Raw genomic sequence first — 22,670 nt, 5'->3', positions numbered from 1 at the left:
CGGGGGCTGGGAGCCGCGGCGGAGCGGGGCAGGTCCCGGGCGGGGTTAGGAAGCGCGGCGGGGCTGGTCCCGGCGCGGAGCGGGGCTGGCGCGGGGGAGGATGAGCCCGGCGCGGCGCAGCCGGAGCCGCCCGAGTCCCGCTCCCTGCGGGGCCGCCTGTTAGTGCTGGAGGAGGAGGAGGAGGAGGAGGCGGCGGCGGGCGGCCGCGGCCCGGGCGGGACGGGAGCTGCCCCGGCGGCGGCGGGCGGGGAGCGGGTTTCGACCGGAGCGGGGCGGCGGCGGCGGCCCGGCGGCGGAGCGGCCATGCCGTGGTTGAGCGGCGGGCGGCGGCGGCGGCAGCAGCAAGTGGCGGCGGGACAGGGCGGCGGGCCGCCGGCGGGCGGGCAGCGGGGCCGGGAGAGCTCGGAGCTACCGCTGCCCGCCGGCTGGGAGGAAGCGAGGGACTTCGACGGGCGAGTCTTTTACATCGACCATAACACCCGGCAGACCTCGTGGATCGACCCCCGGGACAGGTAAGGGGCGGGAGCCGCCGGCGGACGAGGGAGATCCCGGGGGAAGGAGGGCCCGAGCTCCGTTCACCCCGCCGCCGAGGGGGAGAGGGCGCGGAGAGAGGCCTCCCCCTCGGCGGCCGGGCCGGGCCGGGCCCGTCGGCGACATTTTCCTTCCCCCGGCCCTGGCCGCGGGGAGGGTGTGGGCGGCGGGGCCGCCGGTGCCGCTGTCGGCGGGGCGCTCCGCCTCGCCTCCCTTCGCCCCGAGGCGGGAAGGCGGGCCGGGGTGGGGGGACCCTGTCACAGCGGCCCTCCTCGGCCGGTGCGTGTGGAGACCTGAGGGGCAGCCCCTGCCCCAGCGGCTGACGAGTTTGCCGCCTGCGTTAACGTTAAATTAGATCACCAGAAAAGGGGAATTAAGGCTTTTTTGCCCGTGGTGGGTGCTCAGAGGAAGCGTTGTCTCAGTGTGGGGGGAGATGGGCAGGCAGGAGCGCACCGCCTGCGTTTATACCCCTCAAATACTGGACTAGCCCCACTGTAACCGAATGGCTCCGCCATCCTGATTTATTAGCCGGGCTGAACTAATTGGCAGCAGCAGGCTGGAGGCATGCTGAAGTAATTCGGTAGATTACCTCCTCATAAAAGATAACGCTGCGTGGAGGTAAGCAAACCGGTGAATTCCTGCAGTTAATTTGACAAATGCGCGGTCTGCTACAAATTACCGTCTGCTGCCATGTTTCGGGATAGCGTTTTCCCGTCTCTCGGGCCTGGCGGTGCGTGGTAAGATTGGGTTAGGCCTTTTCGTTTTTAATTAAGGTGAATAAGTACCAACAGGGTTTACATATTTCAGCAGAATTGCGTTATCAGCAGTGTTTAGGCGTTATAGCTTAAAACGGGGGGAAGCGCGGACGGTCCGTAGCGGGTACTGCCCGGCAAATACAACCTCGCTTGAAAGCGCTCGCCTAAAAATTTCCACGAGGAGTTAGCGAACACAAGTGTCAGTATTCGAGGTGTCTGCGAAATAAGAAACATATGTCTCTGTATACTTTTCTATATTAAACAATGTTTTTATAGTAAGTGAAAGTTGGACAAGGACAGTTTGAACCTCAGCCAGAGCTACCTTGCCAGAAGTATGCCTGGAATGTTAAGCAGGCCACAGAAACATTGAAGCACAGTCTGGGTTAAAGACTGTAGTAATTTGAGCGATTCCTGTCGTCTTGCACAATGATACGTAACTGTTTAAATAGCCTAAATATTTACCTACCAGATCAAGATCTTTTGTCTCGTTATTTAGACGTACTTATGCATGCACATATTTTTTTGCTGAGGCATTAAATATTTGTTAGTGTGCTTTAGATAGCACGTTTTTCTACAGCGTGTATATGCGTTTTAATGTTAGCTTACTTGTGATATGCCGTTTTAAAGGTAACCGATGACATAACAACGTGTCTGTGGCTTCTCTGCATGTCATCCTTCCCATTAAATTTCAGAGGGCGTGCGGTTTTGTCTTCTGGAATATCTTGCATACAGACAATAATGAAAAAGATTTAGCTATTTACTACAGTGTTTAAATTCAGTTACCATTCAGCTTAAATAGTATTGCTAAAATTATGACTTCATGTTTTGAAGAAATAATTGAAATGCCACACGATGCTTGAAAATTTGTCTAAATATTTCACACCAGTGTTTAAACTTAGTATTTATTTTTTTCACATTGGCTGTAGAGCAGAGATTGAGACATTTACACTGGGGCAGATAGAAAAGACACGATGTTTTCATGAGCACGTATCACTATTTCTACAGCATTCAAGTATGATTGCAGAGTTAATCTCTGGTTGAGAATAGACTACTGTTGTTACTTTGGTGAGACATGTGTGTTCTTCTGCATAGTGGAAAGTGACCAGTCTTTTTGGTTTTCATTGTAGCTATTCAGATTCCCGAGGGCAGCAGCAGAGTAGGAAAGGATCGGGTTAGATGTGTTTTGCCAAAGTTTGGGAAAGAAAGGTCAGAGCAGCAGGGAAATGGTACCGAAGCTGCATTTTTGCAAAAAGAAGTTGAAAAAGTTGAGGGCAGAATAACCTACTTATACCTCAGCATTTTGAGTTTGGCATAGAGTGACAGAGATCAGCCCCTCCATTTCTGTGTTTGAGTGGCTTCGTTTCTATCCAAGAGGAATTGGACAAAACTATGGGACCTCGGGCCATGCTGCACTTGATCAGGGCTCTGAGAATCAGCACCTCCAAGCTCTCCTATGGGCAGTAGTCTCATAAGCATCCCCACAGGCTCCTCTTTCCCTGTAGCTGGCACTTAGTAGTTTGTTTTTCTTTTCAGCATTCCCCATGAGATTTCTCAGCCTTTTGTACAGTTTGGTTTGTGAATTTAATTTGAAGCAGTTATTTGATTAAAAAACAAAACAAAACCCAAAAATCTCCTGCCCCACCCCCCCCACCCCAACGTTTTTCCCATTGAAGCCAAGAAGAGAAGGAAATACTAATTGGAGGAGTTGAGGAAGGAGAAATGTGCTCTATTAAAGGATTTCGGAGTTTGGAAAAGAGAAGGTGATGAGGGCAGGGGAGGTAACTCAAAATAATACAGAGTGAGAGGGGTTAAAGGACTTGGAAGTGGACACTTTATGATTTTCTGTGGTAAGAAAAAGTGGAATAAATGAAGAAAAAAGAGGGAGAATAGTAGAAGAGTGATAAAATGAGCAGATTTGAGAACTATCTTTAGTATCAAATCAGTGGTTAGGTTGGGGAAGATACTGTGTTGATCTGTGTGGATTGTGTGTGATGAATAGATTGTGGATGGTTGTCTGGCAGATCCTGTAATCTCAGAACGGAGGCATTCAGTGCATGTTTTCATCTCAGGTAGTAGTAATCTTTTATCTTAATAGATTGTAAGTTCTTCAAGGCAGCGAACTGCGTTTTTTATCTTGTGTTTGCACAGTACTTGCTATATTGAGATTCTGGTCAATAACTGGGCATTGTAAATGATCTTATAAAAGACTGACTATGTTTGTGGTTGATACTGGTGATCCTCGTGGCACCAAGGATCTTATTACTGCTGCTGTTTGTTACAAGACCATGTTTTCAAGTGATTAGAGCTTAACCAAAACTGTTGGAGTTCGGCAGAAGCTTTCCAAGCTGGTGAGTCTTGTTAGGTTTGTTGTATGTGGAAACTTCAGCTAAAATACAGTGTTGTTTTTTTGGAACAATGCTAGGGGAGAGGGAGTGTTTCCTTCAGCTTCTTAATGTGAGTTGTCTTGTTTGAAGATTTAAGTCATCTTGTTTGGAGTGAGGATTTTAAACTCTGAAGGTGTAGCAGTGTTTTTGCATGGAGAAATCGTCCATTCGGGCCAGGTTGGGAGGCATTGAAAAAATCAGTATGGGCTGGGTAAAGACTTAGATTTTAGCAGCTGTGTTTGCAGAAACTTCCTGCAAGTTGGATTGGTATGTTAATTGAAATCAGGGAGTTTTTCTGTCCTGTGTCCTCATCAGCAACTTAATTCTGAGACCTAAAAGCTGCTTAATTTGAGCAGGAGAAAAACCTGCATTGGAACAAGGAGTGTGGGAACAAGTGGGGTTGGCCTTGGGATTTGACATAGGGGGGGAAATTTTGGTAGGTTATGGAAAGGAAAGCAATCAGGAGTTGGGGGTAGGGAGAAGGAGGATGGCACCTGAAGCATGGGAAGACAAAAGTAGGGGAACTGGACTGAAAACCAGTAGGGCAGGGAAAAACAGGTAAGGAGAAACCGGTCTGGTGAGGGTTCAGGGTGTGAGGGTGTCAGCTCTTTTCTTGGCTGTACAGGGAACCCCGAGAGAAAAGAAGGAGCGCTGAGTTTGGATGAGGAATCTTCGGAGTCAGAAAATACTCATGTGGGGCAGCATGCAAAGCCTAGATGAAGAAGGGAAGATAATTGGAAGGTGAAATATAAGAACTATGGGTGAAATGTGAGGATGGGAGTCAGGAAGTCTAAGATGTACTGGACAAGGAGACGGATGAAAAATCAGAATTGTAGAGATTAGAAATAATCAGGAAAGGCTAATGGGCTTGAAACAAGGAGTCAGCTTGAGAAAGTCACCAGGCAGGTATCTATGTTATTAGGGGTGCAGAGTAGAAATGCTCAAGTGAGTAATGGGCAGAAAAGTCCAGAAGTGCTGGCTGGTTTTTGCTGAACTATTTCAGGACTCCTTGTTCCCATCATTTATTTGCTTTTGGCAAATGTCTGTATTACCCAATTTGCCTCTTCTCTCTGTGGGGTAGGACAAAGGCAGTCCATTACTACTGTTTCCTCTGTTACGGCAAGTGGCAAAGCGAGGTGTTAAACCCCCGTGCCGGTGTGATGCTGCACGATGTGATTTCTCTTTCCCCAGTTTGGTTTTATAAAGGAATAGGAGATTGCAAGTAAGAAGCTTAAATCAAGATAATATTCATGTCAAATATTCAAAGCTAAAAAATTCCAGAGTCACTTTACTGCTTCTTCTTTTGTATTAAGAGAGCATTTTTAGTGACAGACTACTTTTTCATATGTTTTCTTGTCTTATTTGATACATGGAGAGGAGCAGCTCTGAGGCCAGATCAGAGGGCTGTGTAGATGAGAATCACTTCTAAAGTCTTTTGCCAAAATTGGAAGATGTGCCTCTCGCTAGTGAGGCAAAGGATCTTTTGGCACCGCAGCATGTGATATGGTTAGAAAGGCAGTGGCCTCTTTGTCAAGGCAAGGGGATATGTCCTAGAGTATTGGAATGTATCTCTCCAGTTGACATTACTCAGCAACCCAAAGACAATCAGAAGAAGCGTTTAAATAAAGATTTTTCACAAACAGCATTTCTCTGGGCCTGGCTTAAACCCCTGCACTGAGAGTCGCAATTAGTGTCATTCAGTATTAGAATTCAAATACTTCTATTCCAAAGCATCAGAAAGATGAAGGCAACAGAATAGTTAGTACTGCTGCCATTTTGAAAGTTTGCTTCAAGTTTGTGTGTGTTTTCAGACTTCTCGCATCTACTTCCTTTTTGTTGTATTTTGATTATCAACTGTGTTAACTCACAATTTTGTTCTGAACTAATACTATTTGTGGAATGGGAAGAAAACAAAGTGATTATTGATAGTCATTTTAATATTCCCTCTGAAAATACTACAACGACTGGACAGATTTAAATCTCATGCTTTATTTGACTGTGATGCAGACTGTTAATGTAAAACATAAAATGTAACCTATAGGATATAGAAATGTATTTTTGGAAGTGATGCTTTGAAAATGTTTAAAGGGGAGCAGAACTACTGAAATACTAATTTGGTTGTGATTTTATAAATTGGCTCTCTAGGCTGTCGGTGCCAAGCTCACATGAGATGGAGATGGTTGTAAAGGAAAAAAAAAAAATTGAATGAGTCTGGATCTGGAAAATATGCTCTCCCATGAGAGCAAAAGAGCTGAATTTCTTCAGTTGAAGAGGCGTTTAAGAAGTGGTTTGAGTACTGTTCATAAAAAGAGATGATACCAGAGGCTTTGGAGCTCTTTTCTTTAGTAGATTTATAATAATATCTGATAGTCAGAAGTTGAAAGCAGAAATATGATATGTTTTTAATAATAAGAGATATGAAATGTCAGAGTAGTTTTTCCACTCCTTTAGCTCTCTAGATGAAATTATCTAGTTCAATTTTTTTTTTTGCCTGATTTAAGTCAGCTATCGCTTGAAGTCCCATTGTCTATGACCATCTATTTTTACTGCCTCCATTGCATGATATATCATTTGACCTATATATAATATATATAGCTAAATATATCTCATAAGGATTGGCAGAGCAGCCATCCTTTCATTAGAAAGCAGAGAGCTTCTCTATCTGGTTGTTCCTCTTAACACAGCAAGGAAGAAAGCCAATTTATCCCTGCCACTTGAGGCATCTGGGTCACTGCAGTTGCATCATTTGATTACCTCAAGTTAGCCGTAAATGTAGTGGACTTGATAGAATTTACATTAAAAGCATTGCATATAGAGTAGTACTTTAGATCCAGATGTTTTGAATTTTCTGTGCAAATGTCAAGCCTGGATGCAGCCACAGCGTGGATGGGAAAGCTATGCAGCTGCGCAACTGCTCTCCTGGCATGCGGCTGGGAATACATGCTCTGCAGCACATGGTGTTAAGAAAGGGCTGCGGTGCCCTGAGCCTCTCTGGGCAATCTGCACGTCTTTCTACTTTAGTTCTTGTTCAGAATAATTCAGTAATATTTTTAAAGGCATGCTGTAGCTGACATCTGTTTTGAAAGTTTCATATACATATATGCCATGATAAATCTACTTCTCTGCCTTTCAGGAGGGAGATACATTCATATTTTTTTTTTTCATCCTGGCCTGTAGGTCTTCAGACAGGCAGATATTTAACTTTATATTGTGAATGACTTCCATGGAAATATTTGTGATTAAAAATGAATGTAGGCGCACGCATCCTAGAATTAATGTTGATTGGTATTAGGTATGTTTTTCAAGCTGAGTCTTCCGTTTGATTGATGCATTTTAATAACAAGTAAATGTTAATCAGCTGATTCAAGGTAAATAATTTTAAGTTACTGCTTTTTTTTTTTTCCTTGACCTCAGCTCTCCGATTTAAATGTTTTCAAAAAGTAGCTTTTAATTTCTTGTCAGATTTATGTTGCTTGGGAAAAAGCAATGCCTGTATGACTGAGCATTCACGTTTTCTGATAAACTACTCTTATAATTCAGCATTGTTAAAAGTGAGTGCTACGTCTCCAGTCATTGAGGATTATAAATGTTTTTAGTGGTGTTTCAGTGTCTCGGAAAGTAGAGGTGGGAGGCATCCCCTCTTTCCTTCTAAAGGTGAAAAGTTTTTCTTATAGTACTGTAGCAGTGAATTATGGTTTATTTAATTGTTTTTTACTGGTTAAAATACATATATTTGAAAATCTGTTTTAGGGAGCATGAAACTGCAAGACATAATGCATGTGTGCTAAAGCATCAGAACAGCTATTGAGCCACGGTAACCTCATTAACAAAAAAACGCTGTTAAGCTTCTTAACTTTTTTTAAAGGTGAAGGTTTTTATGTGTGCATGTGTAATTTTTACCTCTAAATGGAAGTATTTTCAGCAATTAGATAAGGAATGCAGACACCTGCCTTATTGTATTTGTGTGCATACTAGAAAGGACTAAATTAGCACTTGTGACTTCAGTGTGTTGGCAGATGTTATGAGGGCTTTTTCTTGAAGGGTTCCCTGAGATGGTATTGACTGCCTCACATACGAATTGGATCTTACAAACTGAGAAACCGTGATCTGTTGGATGTTGTCAGTGCTCAAAACTGTTGGAGAAGGTACTTTCCTATTTCTTCTATATACAAATCAACGTATATCTGAGTCAGTACAGGCATAATGGTTGTATTTATTGTCATTAAACAGCACCAAGCATTGTTAAAAGAAAATTGGGTATTTGTATTAACATATCTTCTAAGGTGTTGGGGGGGAAGTGTCTGCTTTTCAGGATCTATAATCTGTACATGTGAGAATGCAAGGTTTGAAATGTCACAAGGCTAGGGCTGGGTTTTAAGTTCTATTATCTGGAGAAAAAAATTCCTTGCTAGGCTTGGATTCTAGTGATAAGGTTAGTTTGAGAGATAACAACTTAGTGTTTTTAGTGAATGTAAATATAGTGACAACACTGTGCAAACATAAGAGCAAATGACTTGTAGGCAATAAAAAAAATTTAGAAACTTATCTGTAGCAAAGTACTGTTAACAAGCTTCATAGAGGTGCCTGTTAAATGTAATGTTGGTTTATAATTTTGTGTTGTTTACCAGAAGGCGGAGCTTTGTAAAGTTGTATGTGAGGCCGAACAGAAGTATTTAGTTGATATTTTGGTGAAACAAAGTAAAACTAATACTTTTCTGCCTACAGTTAAAAATAGAACTTCCTGAATATCTTATCTGCTGCAGATGTGACAGTTCACATTCACCAGCAAAGCCAGCCAGTATCGCAGCTTTTAAGTAATCTTCAACTTGTTTCTGGTTGAAAGAATCTAGCTAAAGAAAACATGCCTTAGGTGCTTTTCCTACCTCTCCGCCTGCTGTGGCAGAGCAGCCTGCCTGCTCAGCAAGGTTTCGCAATGCAGCACGCTTGAGCTACTGGTTAGCTGCTGCCAAAAGCAGCGGTGTCCTCCCTGCCAGCCGCATGGTCTCGCCCCTCTCTTGCATTGGTAAGCTTACCCGACCTCACGGTAAGATGAATTAGCAAAAAAAAACCCTATGCAGTATTTGATTTGTCTCTTTTTGGGGAGGGTAGTTTTCAGCCGGTTTAGTTTCCTAAGCTGACTTACCTTCAGGGCAGATGGGTATTTAAGTGGCTTATGTCAATTAAGTTTAATTCAATAAGGAATTGGCTTAGGCAAAAGTGATGAGTCAGTTTAAAACCTTCTTTGAGTAAATCCTCTTTGTGAATGGCAGTCCTGACTACTGATTTTTAGAATACCCCCATAGTAAAACAACATATCTCTAAATAAGCTTCAAGTTATGTTTAAAAGGAAGGATTCACCTTTCAGATGTAAGGCGGATGTATAAAAGCCAATAGAAGTTGATTAAATAGGTGTCAGGGTCAGTTTTTCAGTTGAGTAGCAGCATTGAAGTGGCTATTAATAAGTGAGAGAGCTACAAGCGGCAGAACCGATTTGGGGACTGAGTTTTGGGTATTGGCAGCAGCTTGGCAACACTCATGAAAGGTTTGTTGAAGTCAGTGGTGAGCCTTGGCAGGGAGCAAAGCTGGTGCATGAGAATTGAACCTAGGACGAGATGGGTGTCTAGGGCAGTGCAGTACCTCGGAGGTATGTGTGAGAGGGAACTGGGTGTAAGATCAGCTAGATATGGGGAGGATCTTGACAGTAGAGCACCTCCAAGGCAGATCTCAGTTGGGTGTAGAAGCATAGGGTGTAACTGGGGAAGGGTGGAGCATGAAAAGGCATGTTGAGGTAATGATAAAAACCACGGAGCAGCTACTGGGGGGACTTGGAAGGTGGCTTTGTCACCAGCATCTGGAGCTATAACTCGTCAAAAGATAGTGACAGTGTGACTAGGGAATGTTTTAAGGGACCTGAATGGGTCAAGGTTGAAATTGCCAGGTGTAGAGGAGGAGATTGTAATATTTGAATTAGATGAACAAGATTTTTGTCGCTGCTTATGGAGAGTAGCAGGGACTTTGTTATATTTTTGCCTTGCTACCAATCCCAAGTCTATTTCATGGAGATAAATCCCACAGTTCTTAACTAGTTATCAGTGGCAAGGGAACGGGGATGTAGGCTTTGTTCTGCCATGCTACAAGGGTCTCGATCATTTCTTGATTCTGTTCCAGATAGGAAAATTAATTTGGACTTAGTACAATTAGGACGTGCTAAAAGCACGGCGAGACATGATCTGTCAATGGCCCATTGAATCATTTGAGTCAGCCATTTAATAGAGCTAGCCTCCTGGCAAGGCTTCCTTTAGATGTGTTGCATGATCAAATAAGCTGGAGTATTTCTCAGTTTGTTTCTCTGCCTGTCTTTTTGTGGGTGTTTGCTAGAGTACGAGAGGCTCTTGCATTCAATGATGAGCTTGGTGGTCTCCCTGTGGTTTGCAGGATGGGGGCGATTCTGTACTGTAGTGTTAGCTGTCTTGGCTGAAGGAGCTGATTGCCATCAAGGGCTGAATTAGTGAATATCAAAAACTGAAGCAACTAGGGTTTTTTATTTTTGTTTTCAAAGTCTTTTCTATTTCAGTATGTTTAATTGGCAATGGGACAAAAATAAAGTACAGTGATATCAACACCCTTGAACCAGCAATGGAGAATCAAAGGCTATCTTTCATAGCTTTCTGAAAGAGTTATTTTCAAGATGAAATATCTATGGAGAATCTTGTTGAAACTATTTTGATTTATATTGTACTTAGGCTGAAGCTCTTTCACACTTACAGTGATTAGGATTCCTTATGGCAAAATGCAAAGTTTGGTATCAAAGGTGAAAATGCATAATATTTCAAAATTGATTTATTTAATCTTGGATTACAGGTTAAACAGCTAAAAATAAGACTTTTAAAAAACCATAACACACAGCACATTCTTAGAAAGAGTGGCTTATCCATGTTTGGGAAGGCAGCTGAAGTACTGCATAATTATCTAATTCTATAGCATAAACAAATTGTGACACACTTCTCAAAGGAGGATACAGTCCAAAGTTACTTGACTTGAACACCAATTCCATGCATGCTTAAAAAGGAATTTCAGAATAAAAAGTAAATTGCCATTGTTTTGGTTTGGTGTTTTTTTTTTTTTTTTTTTTTTGGCAATGTAGGGATAATTAGTAGATGGAGAAAGTATTGCATGTGTTTGGAAATTACTGTTTAAACACTTGTGTGTCTTCTCCTTCCCCCAGATTACATCTTTTGGATACGACTAAGGCTCACAGTATGAAACATATAATACGACACATAGGTAAAAATCCCTGAACCCCAAACTTCAGAATAAGTTAACCACAAAACCCAAGAAAAATTGATTTAATGACCATCATGGCTGTTGGATGATATGTCAATTTTAGTAGTATCTAAATAGTCTCTAACACTACAATTGATGACTAACACAAATTAATGATAATCATCAGGTTATATGAGCTAGAGAAATAACTGACCTCTCCTTTGTGTAATAAAAAAATAATTGGAAATGCATGTAAAGACTGGAAATCCAATAGATAATTTGTCTAAATTCAGCTAAAGAACATGTATATTCATATTGCATGTTCACATGCGTATTTCCAACTGTATGCATTGTACTGAGTGATGGCATTAAAAAAATTGTACGTACTTTGTATTGGTTTGAGTTGTCTTATCTTTGCTTTTCTGCCAGCTCATAGTTTATTCAAGGAGGAACCTAGCGGTGCTCTTGTGGTTATGGGTGTACTGAGATTTGTGAGAAATAGGCACCGTGTGCTCAAGATTCTGCACGGGCATTTGAATTCCACTTCTGTGTTTAATGTAGCCACTCAGTTGGGCGAACTAAATTACAGAAGTATTTGTTTAGAAAAATATTTTCTAGTAACAGCTTGCAGAACAGATGGTTAAAAATGCTGTCCTTTGAAATGATGGTCTAATTTCTCGTGTGTCTCGAGATTCCTTCGGGTAATCAAATACAGTCCTTCCCTAAATACACCTACACCTGTGAGCTTCCAGTTTCTTTGATAAAAGAAACATTTGATAATGTTTTAGGCAGTGAATTCTTCTTTTAGAAGTACTTTGATAACCCATTGTAGCCTACTTCTTAATCATAGTTTGATTTTTGATGCTTCTATCTTGTCTGTATGGCAAAAGACATAGTTTTGACTAAATCTCTATGTTTCACAGAGATTTTAAAAAATTGTTTTCCTCAAAAGGAAAGCAAAAGCTTTTTAATTAAAAATGCTCAGGTATTTTTGTATCAGCATTATTTTGCATCTGAATTGGTTAGCCATAAATTTGTGTTGGCTCTAGGGGAACTTTGAGAGGAAATCTCATGTCATCAAGAGGAAGAACTGTTATGAAAACTTCTTTTTGATTTCACTCAGTTCTCAACCCTTGGAAACTGCAGCTTAATGCACACATGGTCCAGTATTTTAATGTACTTGTTTATGCCAGGACTTCAGAAAGAAGTGACTCTCCAGTTACCTGTATCAAAAGTGGCTACAACATACTTATATAGGAGTCCAAGAAATAACAAATTTCTTAAGCCTTTTGCCTTTGTCAAGAGGAGCATGCACAGAGATGGAACGAGATCCTAGGGCTTGGCCTGATCCTTCCTTTTGCGTTGTTTGTATTTAATAGTTCTCTGCATTTTGGGAGTCTTCTGTGCTGATTCAGCTGAACTTCTTGATTTCTCATAACACTGTGTAATGCACTGAGTTTAAGAAGCATTTTTTTGATATTAATGAATGGCTAGTTTCAGGTAAGTCCCTTTAAACTGATCTGCAGTGTAGAGCATGATTACTGTTCTTGAAATGTGTTAGTTAAGTGCCTTCTATTCAGGAAGATGATGAGGGGAAAAAATTAACGGCTCAACTCTGCATACTTTTCTTCTGCAGTGTTGAAGTGGTAGGTTGGGATTTTTTTGTTTTGTTTGGGTTGGCTTTGTTTTTTGTTTTTTTTTTTTAATGGGGTACAGCTGCAAATGTTTTTTCCAAGAAATTGTGAAATAAACCCTTTAATTTTTGCTTTTCAAAAAAATCTTTCCCTTTAGCCTATTTTTGGAGTAAAATGTCAAGATGTTTATGATCAGGCTGACTCTTGGATTGTGATTGATTGATAATACTATGAAGATACTGTATTTCCACTTCCAGAAATTATTTTCCTATTGTAAAACATGCTGCTTTGTGAATTCCTGGTTGTCTTTTTAAATAGTTTTCTGTATGCGCTTGTATGAAGTTTTGGAGAAGTGTTACAACTTTCTTCAATGAACATGATAGCAGGCTTTCAGAGCAAAAAGCCTTTTTAGTCCATGAGCAGGTATCCAAACACAAATATGTAGGAAGGAGTAGTGGATGTTTTGTGCAATGTCATTTAATCATGTCAAATTTCAGGCAACTTATCATCTACAGGATTTCTTACAGCTATAGTCTCAAGGCTTCTGTTGGTAAACATTAATTCTGACTTCACAATTTGGAAAGTTGGAGTTGAGAAATGCTTGTGGGAAATGATCTGTGGAAGATTTGCTGAGCCATGATCAGTTTTGGTTTTGTCTTTTTTTTTTTTTTTGTTCCCAAAGAAAAAACACAGTAGTGTTTCCTATCATTGGCTGTGAATGGCACTCAGAACCTCCTAATTCTTTGTACTGAATCTGTTCTTAGGGATTCAAGGACATCTTAGGGAATTATCAATTACCTTAATTTTTAATGCATTTTCAGAAATCGCTTGTGGGAATTTGGGCACAAATTTTGATATCCCAACTTTTTCTCTTCTAGGAGTGTGTCACGTGCTTAGAAAAAAAGTCTTTAAGTTTTCCTGGAAGGGCATCTAAAAAAAACTTGAACATTTCATTGAGCTTAGATGTAAACCTGTTTTCATGCTCGAAGCCAGGTCATAGGATGTCTTTCTATGACTTAATAAAAGGCAAAACACCAGATGGTTCATATGGATGAAGATATATATATATATATATTTATTTATTTTAAACAAACATTCATAAAATTTGTCACAGTATTCTGGAAATCTGACAGACTAGATAAAGCTCCAGTGATTACAGAAAATAGTCCATTTTTGTAAACTTCTCCCTTCTACTGACATATCAAGTGCCTTGTACGTAGACCTTGTTACAGGTACAGCACGAATGCTCTTGTACCAGAGCATGCTGTAATATCGTGTTAGGTAAATTACTTCTGGGTGTAATCTTGTAGATCTGTCCGTGCCTGTTCAGGGCTTCTGTTCGGTAACAGAATGATGTAGCTGATCTCGTTCCCTGGACATCTGCCTGCTAGGAGATTTCTGTTTCACGATATCTGCCAAACAACTCTAAGGCGATAATAGGCTTTCATTGCTATTGACCAGGACTCGTTTTGGATCCTTGAGTTAAAGACTTTCTCTCTTTCCCTGGTTTCTGACTTGTGTGAAGCTTTTTGGCCACTACCTGATTCTTTTGGAAATGGTATCTGAAAGAGGATATTGATAATGTTTGTTCTTCTAACGCCTTACATGTTAGGGGTTCAGAATTTTTAAAAAGTTTTGTTGTTCTTGTTTTAAAATACAGCTGCATCATTTTATTGTTAAAACTTAGTGTAATAAATTTCTGGAATATTTCCTTTGTGTAATTATGTACGGTATGTGAACATCTGGGGTTTTTTTCAAGTTTTGCACATATGACTGTTTGCCCACACTGTTCTTCAGATATTTGTTTTATTCTTTCTGAAGTCAGTTGAGAAAGAAAATCATGTTTATTTTTTACGTTAATCACAACTGTAAGTTTCTTTTCTTTACATTTAGACTCTATGGAACATTTATAACAGGCTTTTCTGTCCTCTTTAAAAAATAAATGTCCCTGTGACCAAAACTCTGGTTCCATTAGGAACACCCCAAAACTGTGGATAGTGTCCTGCCTGTGGAAATTTTCTCCCCGCCCTTCAGTCCATGAATGGCGTTCTTTAAAACGCAAGTGTTTCGAGATCATATGTTCATTTTTCTGTCTTTGGCCTTTTATGTAGGTGCTCTGAAGCTTATTTTTCAAAGTGGATGAAGATTTTAGTAGTAATATCTGTATCCAGATATTTTTAGGATATGTCTCCTGTAAAGAAAAAAATGTTTTCCTGAGATATTATACAGATTAATAGGCTCTTAACGTAATGTGGTACATTATGTTAAAAATGAAATAGTTCTCCTTTAGTATGATTTCTGTCTCAAATTAGGAATATGTGGGTTTTTTTCTCCCCTTTAGTGAAGATGGTCAGATGTCCAGACTTTTACGAGAATAAATTCCAAATAGTTGTCAGAGCACTTTGGTTAAAGAGTTTCTGAATGTTTTAAGATACTACACTGGTAGAATTTGAAATACGTGAATTCTGGTGGAGTTTTGGGGTTTAGGTTTTCTTGGTTTGGTGGTTTGTTTTTTTTTTTTGGTTCAGTTTTTTAGGAGAAGGAAATCTGTGCTATGAATAGAATGCTAATACAGGAGATTTTCCTTGAGTCCACATTTTACCCATTTTATATAGTCTCTGTATGTTAGCAGGCATGCTTTTAAAATGTTGGGGTGTTTTGTTTTTTTTTTTTTTCCTGGTAAAAATAGCTTGCAGCTTATTGAAAAACAAGGCAGACCTGTGCCTCAAAATCCAAATGAAACTGCTGCTTAGATGAGGCTCTAAAGAGGGCATTTATATGTTGTGGAATGAATGGCATGCCTGCGCTAACTCCTGCAGGCCGGATATTTCCAAGGTATCAGACAGAGCTGTATGTACTGCTCTTTTTCCCCTTCAGATCCAAAGGTTTCTCCCTCGGCAAGGTCTGAAGGACCCCTGGCCCCAGCGGGGGGGTGGGGGAAAGGAAAAAATGAGCAAGGTAACTGTATATGTGTGGGTTTGATTTTTATTCTTATTTTCCACCCATACTGTCCTGTGATGCTTCATAGGCTCCTTGTACTTTGTGAGCTAGCGTTGTTTTTCTAATCATTGTTCTTTGAACAGTGTAGTTAGGAATTTCCTGTTCACGTTTTACTACAATGGTTTGTTTAAAATGATAGACCGCAGTCTTTTTCCTGACCTAAAACTAGATTAGCCTTGAATGTCGAAGAGAAGTCGGACAAATAAAGAGGATAGACTGTATTTGCTTATGTCATGGAGAGAGGCCTTTTAACCATGGGCTCAGTTATATCAAATACCACAAGTCATGTTTCTTAAATATTTATTAAGACAAATAAACATAGTATTGTATGAACTGGCACGTCTCCAAATTCCTCTCTCTCTGATTCTCATGGGTGGGTTGCTTTTAATGAGGAGAAATATTTTTAATCAAGACTCCGATATCTCCTGGATTACTGAATCCAGCGTTACCTCAGTTCTCCACTCCGCACATGTACAAAGTGCAACAAAAGAAGCCTCAGCAAAGTTTGAGTTATAAAATGCAGCAACAAACCGTCAGGAAATACACAAATTGGGAATAAACCTGTCTTTTCCCAATACATGTGGTGCCTGTGTTAAGGAAAAAGTAGTGTAGTCTTCTAATGTGTTGCCATATGTTTGCTTTCAAATTTGAGGAAGAAAATCTCCCAAGCCCAGCAGTGTTAGATGCACATGAATTGCAGCATCCTTCTTATACAATTTATGTTTATTTAGGACAAGTTCCTTGTATAACACTGCTAATCTATGTAAATAGTGCACACCTGTATTGATGGAACAGTACAAGTAATAAGGCTATTGATTTTTATCTGCAAAGAGATAAAATTTCAGTGTTTAAAAACTATATGACCTTCACTTTGGGTTTTTATTTTACAGAAAAATTACTGTAACATAAATTGCATTATGGCACGGCACAAAAGTTCTATCCAGTTTTGGAGGGATGACATATTGATCTGCCTGAGTTGGCTACTGAGATGGTTACTGACAAGTGTCAAACGCGTGAATATACACTTTATACAATGCTCTTGGGTATTTTTAATGCAAGAATGTCTGTGAAAACGTGCGTGTGAAATTCTGATAAACCTGCTAAATTAATTTTTCAAGCTGGGAGATGTCAGATTTGTGAGGTTGCAGAGTCTATAGCTGATATGACACACAGGCATGTCATTACAAGGGTGTTGCCAGTTAAAATACTCAGCTGTTATGGTATTTCCAGCTTAGCATCTAACTTTGTTCCACCCAGCAAATAGTCACATAAATAGGACTAGCTGTGCATTTTTAAAGGAAATATTTAATGTGTTTTTACAGAAAATAACATTTGGAAGGGAAAATATTTGGGTAGCTTGCACGTGAATGTCTAGGGTAGGGCAGGGAGATGCCTTGCAGGGCATCTTTAGCTTGATGTGCTAAAGAAGCTCGCAGTAGATGCTATGTGGCGAACGTTGCCATTTATAGAAATCAGGTATTTCCGTGAGTACCGGAACTGAGGAAGTCTGGTTTCCTGTGGGTTTGTGTCTTATGGCTGATTGGCTTCGGTGTCTGGGAAGGTGAAAGTCCTGCCCGACGCTTTTTTGCCTTGCATTTGGGGCATTTGCATCCACTTGCTCCCAAGAAGATTTTCTGATACCTGATGAGGTGTAAACATGGACTTCTTGCTTTCTACTAGGCCTCCTATTTTCATAAACTTTCACAGGTATTTGAATTATCTAGGGGGTTTCCCTAAAATTTGAAACTCATCAATGGAATAAAAACCAAATAGACTTACATCTATTAATTAATATTGTTATTAATAAAACCCACATATCTATATTTTTATAGGAGATGGGACTACAAGCTCTTGTTTTTGTTTTTTTTTTTTTTTTTAATGCCCCTGCTGTCTGCTAGCTTCTAGTAGTCAGTTCATTGAAACAGAAGCCAATTCCTAAAAAACAAGTGATGTTTTTACCTAGTAAGTAATAGAAATACATTTTGAGATTAGCGTGCCAGATTTTATGGTACAGGCTTGGACTATAATGCGTGCAATGGATGCGCTATTCCCCCACCAATTAAAGAAAGCATTAGACAGATTTAAGTTTCCAGAGTAGCTGTTAGGCAGTGTTGCCTGTGGTACGCAGGTTTGGTTTCCTCTGCGCGTGAACAAACAGCGCAATCGTGATTAGAGATCCAGAGTCCTGCAGGAGGTTTATCGGTGAGATAGTCGCTATTAATGTGCCTCCTGGAGCTGTCAGCAGTAGTTTTTTGTTCAGAAGGATCAGAGATGTATTGCGTGAAATACAGTCAAGGCTCGTGGGCGCCATTGGTTTCACTGTCAGCAAAGATTGTTCACTTTGGTTTTGACCTTCATTAAGCACGTATTTCTCTACCTGGAAAAGCTGAAGTTCAGTAAGCTTGGGTGTGAATAAACAGGGCCCTCGATCTTCCATGTGAATGCTTTTCGTGTAGCAATATGGGTGAGTAGTTTATTCCACTAGATGAAGTAAGTGAGGTGAATGAGGTGAGTAAGCAATTTCATTATGAAATGCTTTCAGTTGTGTCTAAATGCTATGTTGCAAATTCGGCTCGTGCTTTGAGCTGGTCGGGAGCCAGGTGGCTGTGGTTAATTCATCACTGAACCTGAGCTAACAAGCCCTGTGTAGGCTAGGTTATATTAGATGGAGCTCTGTGCCACACTGAAGCAGCTAGAAGCTGTATGCATGGGAGCCAGGGCAGAGCTGCTTTGGGTCTCCTGGAAACAACCTGTGTAGGCAAACTCTAGAAGTGTTTGTGTGGAGTAATTAATTCACTATATGAATTTACAGTACCTTTACTGTAATGTTACTTTCTTTACGGAGACCAGTTAACGTTGTTTTTTTTTTTGTGCAAGTTATAAGCACTAGTTATTTCTCATAGGGTTGTATTTAAAAGGCATACATAAAATGTGTATTATCATAGGATGTATCACCAGTGTTAGTTAAATGGATTCATAATGTTCTTGCCTGTTGATTGGCAGTAGTATAGCTGTTTGTATATAATAAAGTTATCTTAAGCAAAGATCTTCGAAATAAAGCTATGACTTCAGGAAGATTTCTAGTATAATCCAGTCACAATAGCTACTTGGAAGGATAAGTTGAATCTTCAAAGTAGACAATTGCATTACTCTTTTCAAGTACTTGATAGAAACAGAAAAGTGCCTTTAATTTTTTCTTCCCAGTCTTCTAAAATCCTGCTTTAGATTCGTTGCCCTGTCTCCCAGCTATATTACTGTAATGCCTTTTCTGACTGCCTCTTCTAGTTGTTGTGAAATACCAGTTCTAAAATGTTGTTTGCCTATTTTAATCATGCCTCTCCAAAGCACGAGAGAATATGGTTCAATGGTACTGGTTTGGCATTTGGGAGATTAGGGTTCAGTTCTCTGCTCTGCCACATGTTTTTTTTGTGGGCTGTTATTTTTAAACTCTTTGTATCTGGTGCTCAGGTGGGTGCTAATGATGGTATTTCTTAACTTTATGGTCGTGTTCTGATTATAAATTAATAATGTGGTTGTATGAATACAAATAAAATGAGTAACATAAAGATTCAATTCTCTTCTTTTTGGCTTTGTTTGCTAACATTCATGCTTTTCCTTTGTAAAGCACTTCCTAAAATGGTGATGCTTTGGTACTTTCAGTTACAGCCTTCCAAAGGCAGAAGACCTCCGTTCCTGAATCTTGTGTTACTTTGCCTAGATATTTGAAATAAAGTTTTGCTGATGACACCAGGAAGAAATGTAGCATTGAGCAAGCTTGATTTGAGGATGGAATGGTATGGTCTGTCTCTCCCTCTTTCCTCCTCTCCTTTCTACGTTGCTGTTAAAGGCAGTAGGTATAATGTTTTCTAAGGAGCATTAAAAATTGTTGGGGTTTATTGATCTTCATATTCATGTTGCAGTTGTGCTTGCCAAGCACAATATGATAAATGTAGGTGTTTATCATTTTCTTCAAGTGGACTTTCTCTCATGTTAAACTGTGTCTTTTAGCTATGTAGCTTGAGTTAAAAATTTTCTTTGTGTATGTTGATGCGGGTGAGTAATAGGTGTCCGACGCAGTACGGAATGGTTGGCAGCTTAGCCTGTAGTGGTTTTGTTTGGGGAAAACAGTAGCCATAAGGTCATCAGAATACTTTGGAAATTAGTAAGATGTGTGTGACTATTGACAGCGTGCGATAGGAGAAACTGTATTTATAAATGAGTGTCAGTTTCTCCTCCGCGACGCTGCATCATGAAGCTGCCAGCATGTGCTTGCTCCTGTGCCAGCTCCTGAGATGGGAGCTGTGTCCAGCTCCTGCGCGCTGGAAGGAGCTGGAGGAGCGCGCGCCATGAGGCAGCGCGGTGACGCCGGCATGGCGCTGGCAGAGGCGGTGCCAGAGCTGGCCATCCTCGCACAGCAACCGGCTGCCCTCAGCTTTGGAGGGCTGGGGTGGCTCTCAGTGCTGCAAGAAGGCATTTGTGTGCTTCCAGGAAAGAAAGTTGGAGGCGGTACTAAGAAAGGAGTATTTCTGTCATCATTTGGATAGCTATATATTTTGTACAGTCAAAATTTACACTTATAAGAGCTTGTGATTAACAGCAATGTAAAGGGAACAAAGTAATTTATGCCATTAATAGGTATGTGTATGGGGAAGCACATGTCTGATCTGGAAGGTGTGTTTGAGAATGCTTTTGTAGTTCCCTTGTTTTGGAAATTGGAGATCAAAGTGGTGTAGGTTCAAAACAATGGAAGAATGTGCTGGGCTTAATTGCACAAAACACAGGAGGATGAGCTGTTTACTGAGGACAAGGTGAGTTCATTTTCATGGCTACTCTTGAAGGAAGCAAAAAATAAAAATAAAATTAATCTTGGATCTCTGAAGACAATGATTTTTTTTTTTCTCCTCAACGTTAAAGTCTGATGGATGTTAAAAGTTGCCAGAAGAACTTGTCCATGCTTACAATATCTTACAATATCTTTAATACCTGTTAAATTAAGCCATGTGTTAGACAAGCTGCTATTGAAAATGGCATTTGTGTAATTTGTTTTCCTTTTAAAAGCAATTAGAGTCCATATACAAGAGCTCTTTAAACATTTTTGTTTACTTTTATACTGTTCTTGGATTGCATAAAATGTCACATTGTGAAATTGTTTTGGCTCAGTTGTCAATAAATTGTGTGTTATCCTTTTAAGTATTCTGGATTTATATTATGGCAACAACGATGCCATCCCATCCTTTGCTTCTGTCAGCATTCATTTTCTGGGAAGAAGTAAACGCTGAATAGTGCCCCGTTTATGTGTTTGCTGGAATTTTGAGAAGTACAGACTATTCAATCAGTAGAAATGTGCTTGCATCCATGGATGTCTGCCCTTAGCATCGCTGTAGTGCTGCCTCAGAAAGCAGTGTGGTTTAGAGGTGTCTTGGATAGTCGATATGCTGCCTTGCATGTTGCTCTCTGTTTTAGAGAGTTTGGGGTTTGTTGTGCGGGGTTTTTTGGGGGTGGTGTGGGTGTGGGGTAGGATCGGTGTTCTTCCCCAAATCAGCTTTCCACTTGAGACTTGACTGGTATCTTAAATTAGTGTATTTATTGCTGCTTCTTTGTTGAGAGGAGTTAGGGAAAATTAATCGTCTCCATAAAACTAACTTTTGCAGGAATTGGAAGCATTAACTCATTGTGAGTAAGATGCATTGCTCAATATATGGCCGGAGGGAAGGAAGGGGTCTAGACCAGTCATATCTTTCAAACTTAGGCTTCCATTAAAATGTAGCACAGCAATGGGGTTTAACTGGGCATGCAGTGAGGCTCCTTTCATCAGACGAGTGTTCTCAAAAGAGACTGAAGATGATCAGATAGGCTGAAAAGCAGTGCTGCTGAATGGTGATTAAAAATACCTTGTTAATTTGGGGGGGGTGTGTCGATTTAATGCAATATGATAACAATTTATTTAACCAGTGGCATCTTCATTGTACTCTAATTAGAATTTGAGGGCAAAATTGTCAAGGAAGTTAACTTCTCGAGGACATTAAAAATTTAGGATCCGACTTTCAACTATGATGATGGGTAGGGAAGGGATGGACTGAAGACCTTTGCTCTTCTGACAGCTTCCATCTTCAGTAATTCCTTGTTGTCATGCTGCGGCAGTATGAAATCAGAAAATCCAAATCCTGTGAGAAAGAATCCTGTGGATTTAACGCTGGGAAGAGCCAAGAGTGGCGATGTATGTAAACATCTGAGTTCACTTATGGGGAAGTAAGACCTGCAAAGGGAAGCTAGATGAAGGGTGATGGCAGAAGACAGGCTTTCCTGGCAGCAGCGGTGGTCTAGGAAGCTGTGAGAAAATCTCTTCTTCAAATTAGTTCTTCAGTTGTGGCATAAGTACAAGATGGGAGGGGAAGGAGGGAGTACTCCTGTTTCTTTTTCCACAGCTGTCTTATGAGAGGCTGTCTTCTTGCTTAATGGGTAGTAGTAAAAGGTTTTTAGAAAACGATACAACGTGAAAATGTGTGGAGCAGAGTAAGTGTGTACGAGTCATTACCACATTTTTCAGGGAATTTCCTGTCATGCTTGTGTGCTCTCCTGCCTTCCCGTGCGCCATCATTTCCCTTTCAGTTCACTCGGGTTTCCTAATAGCCTTTGAGGAGCTGGTGGTAAGTTTTTGAAGTCCTAGTCTCTTAACCAGACTTTAGTCACAAAGTTTTCAGCACACATTAGGCATCTGGTGTCTGGAATAGTAATCGTGGTTCAGTCTGCCCTCCTTTTACTGGATCTCCTGGAGCATTGCTCATCAACACAACTAAGCAAGCAGGCTTACAACATTTCTGAAAACTGTGGATTTTTTTCTCTTTCAAGCTACTCAGAGATTGAATCACTAGATCTTTCAGTAATTGGAAATAGCTGGTATTGTTGGGAAAAGTTTGCCACCTGTCTTAAATTTTGCTGATCAACTCCTAAGTCCGGGAGAGAGTTCTAGCTTCCATCCTCATTTCAAAGACCGAGAGGGTCCCATTGATAGTTAGGTCTTGCCCATAAATAATTTTTGAAGAAAGTAGGTAGATTGGAGTTAAGGAAACTAAAAGTTTAGATGCTTCCTGTGCTAGTAACAC

The 22,670-nt window shown here is 40.5% G+C and overlaps 1 protein-coding gene across 8 annotated transcripts in view; it reads left to right on the top strand.

Moving 5' to 3' along the window:
- Positions 1–284: 284 nt before the first annotated feature.
- WWC3 (WWC family member 3) overlaps positions 285–22,670 on the top strand; it is a 102,689-nt gene continuing 80,303 nt past the window's right edge. For all 8 annotated transcript variants that reach the window (XM_087758263.1, XM_087758262.1, XM_087758261.1 and 5 more), the window contains exon 1: positions 285–512. In XM_087758263.1, the coding sequence (XP_087614389.1) occupies positions 304–512 (209 nt within the window). In that variant the 5' untranslated portion in view covers positions 285–303. The remainder of the gene's footprint in view (positions 513–22,670) is intronic.

This window comes from Nipponia nippon, unplaced genomic scaffold (assembly GCF_047370975.1).
Source record: "Nipponia nippon isolate SJK-2023a ecotype South Korea unplaced genomic scaffold, ASM4737097v1 scaffold_2, whole genome shotgun sequence".
Classification (NCBI taxonomy): domain Eukaryota; kingdom Metazoa; phylum Chordata; class Aves; order Pelecaniformes; family Threskiornithidae; genus Nipponia; species Nipponia nippon.
Note: the sequence above shows the minus strand (reverse complement) of the source record. Positions and strands in the feature narration are given on the sequence as shown.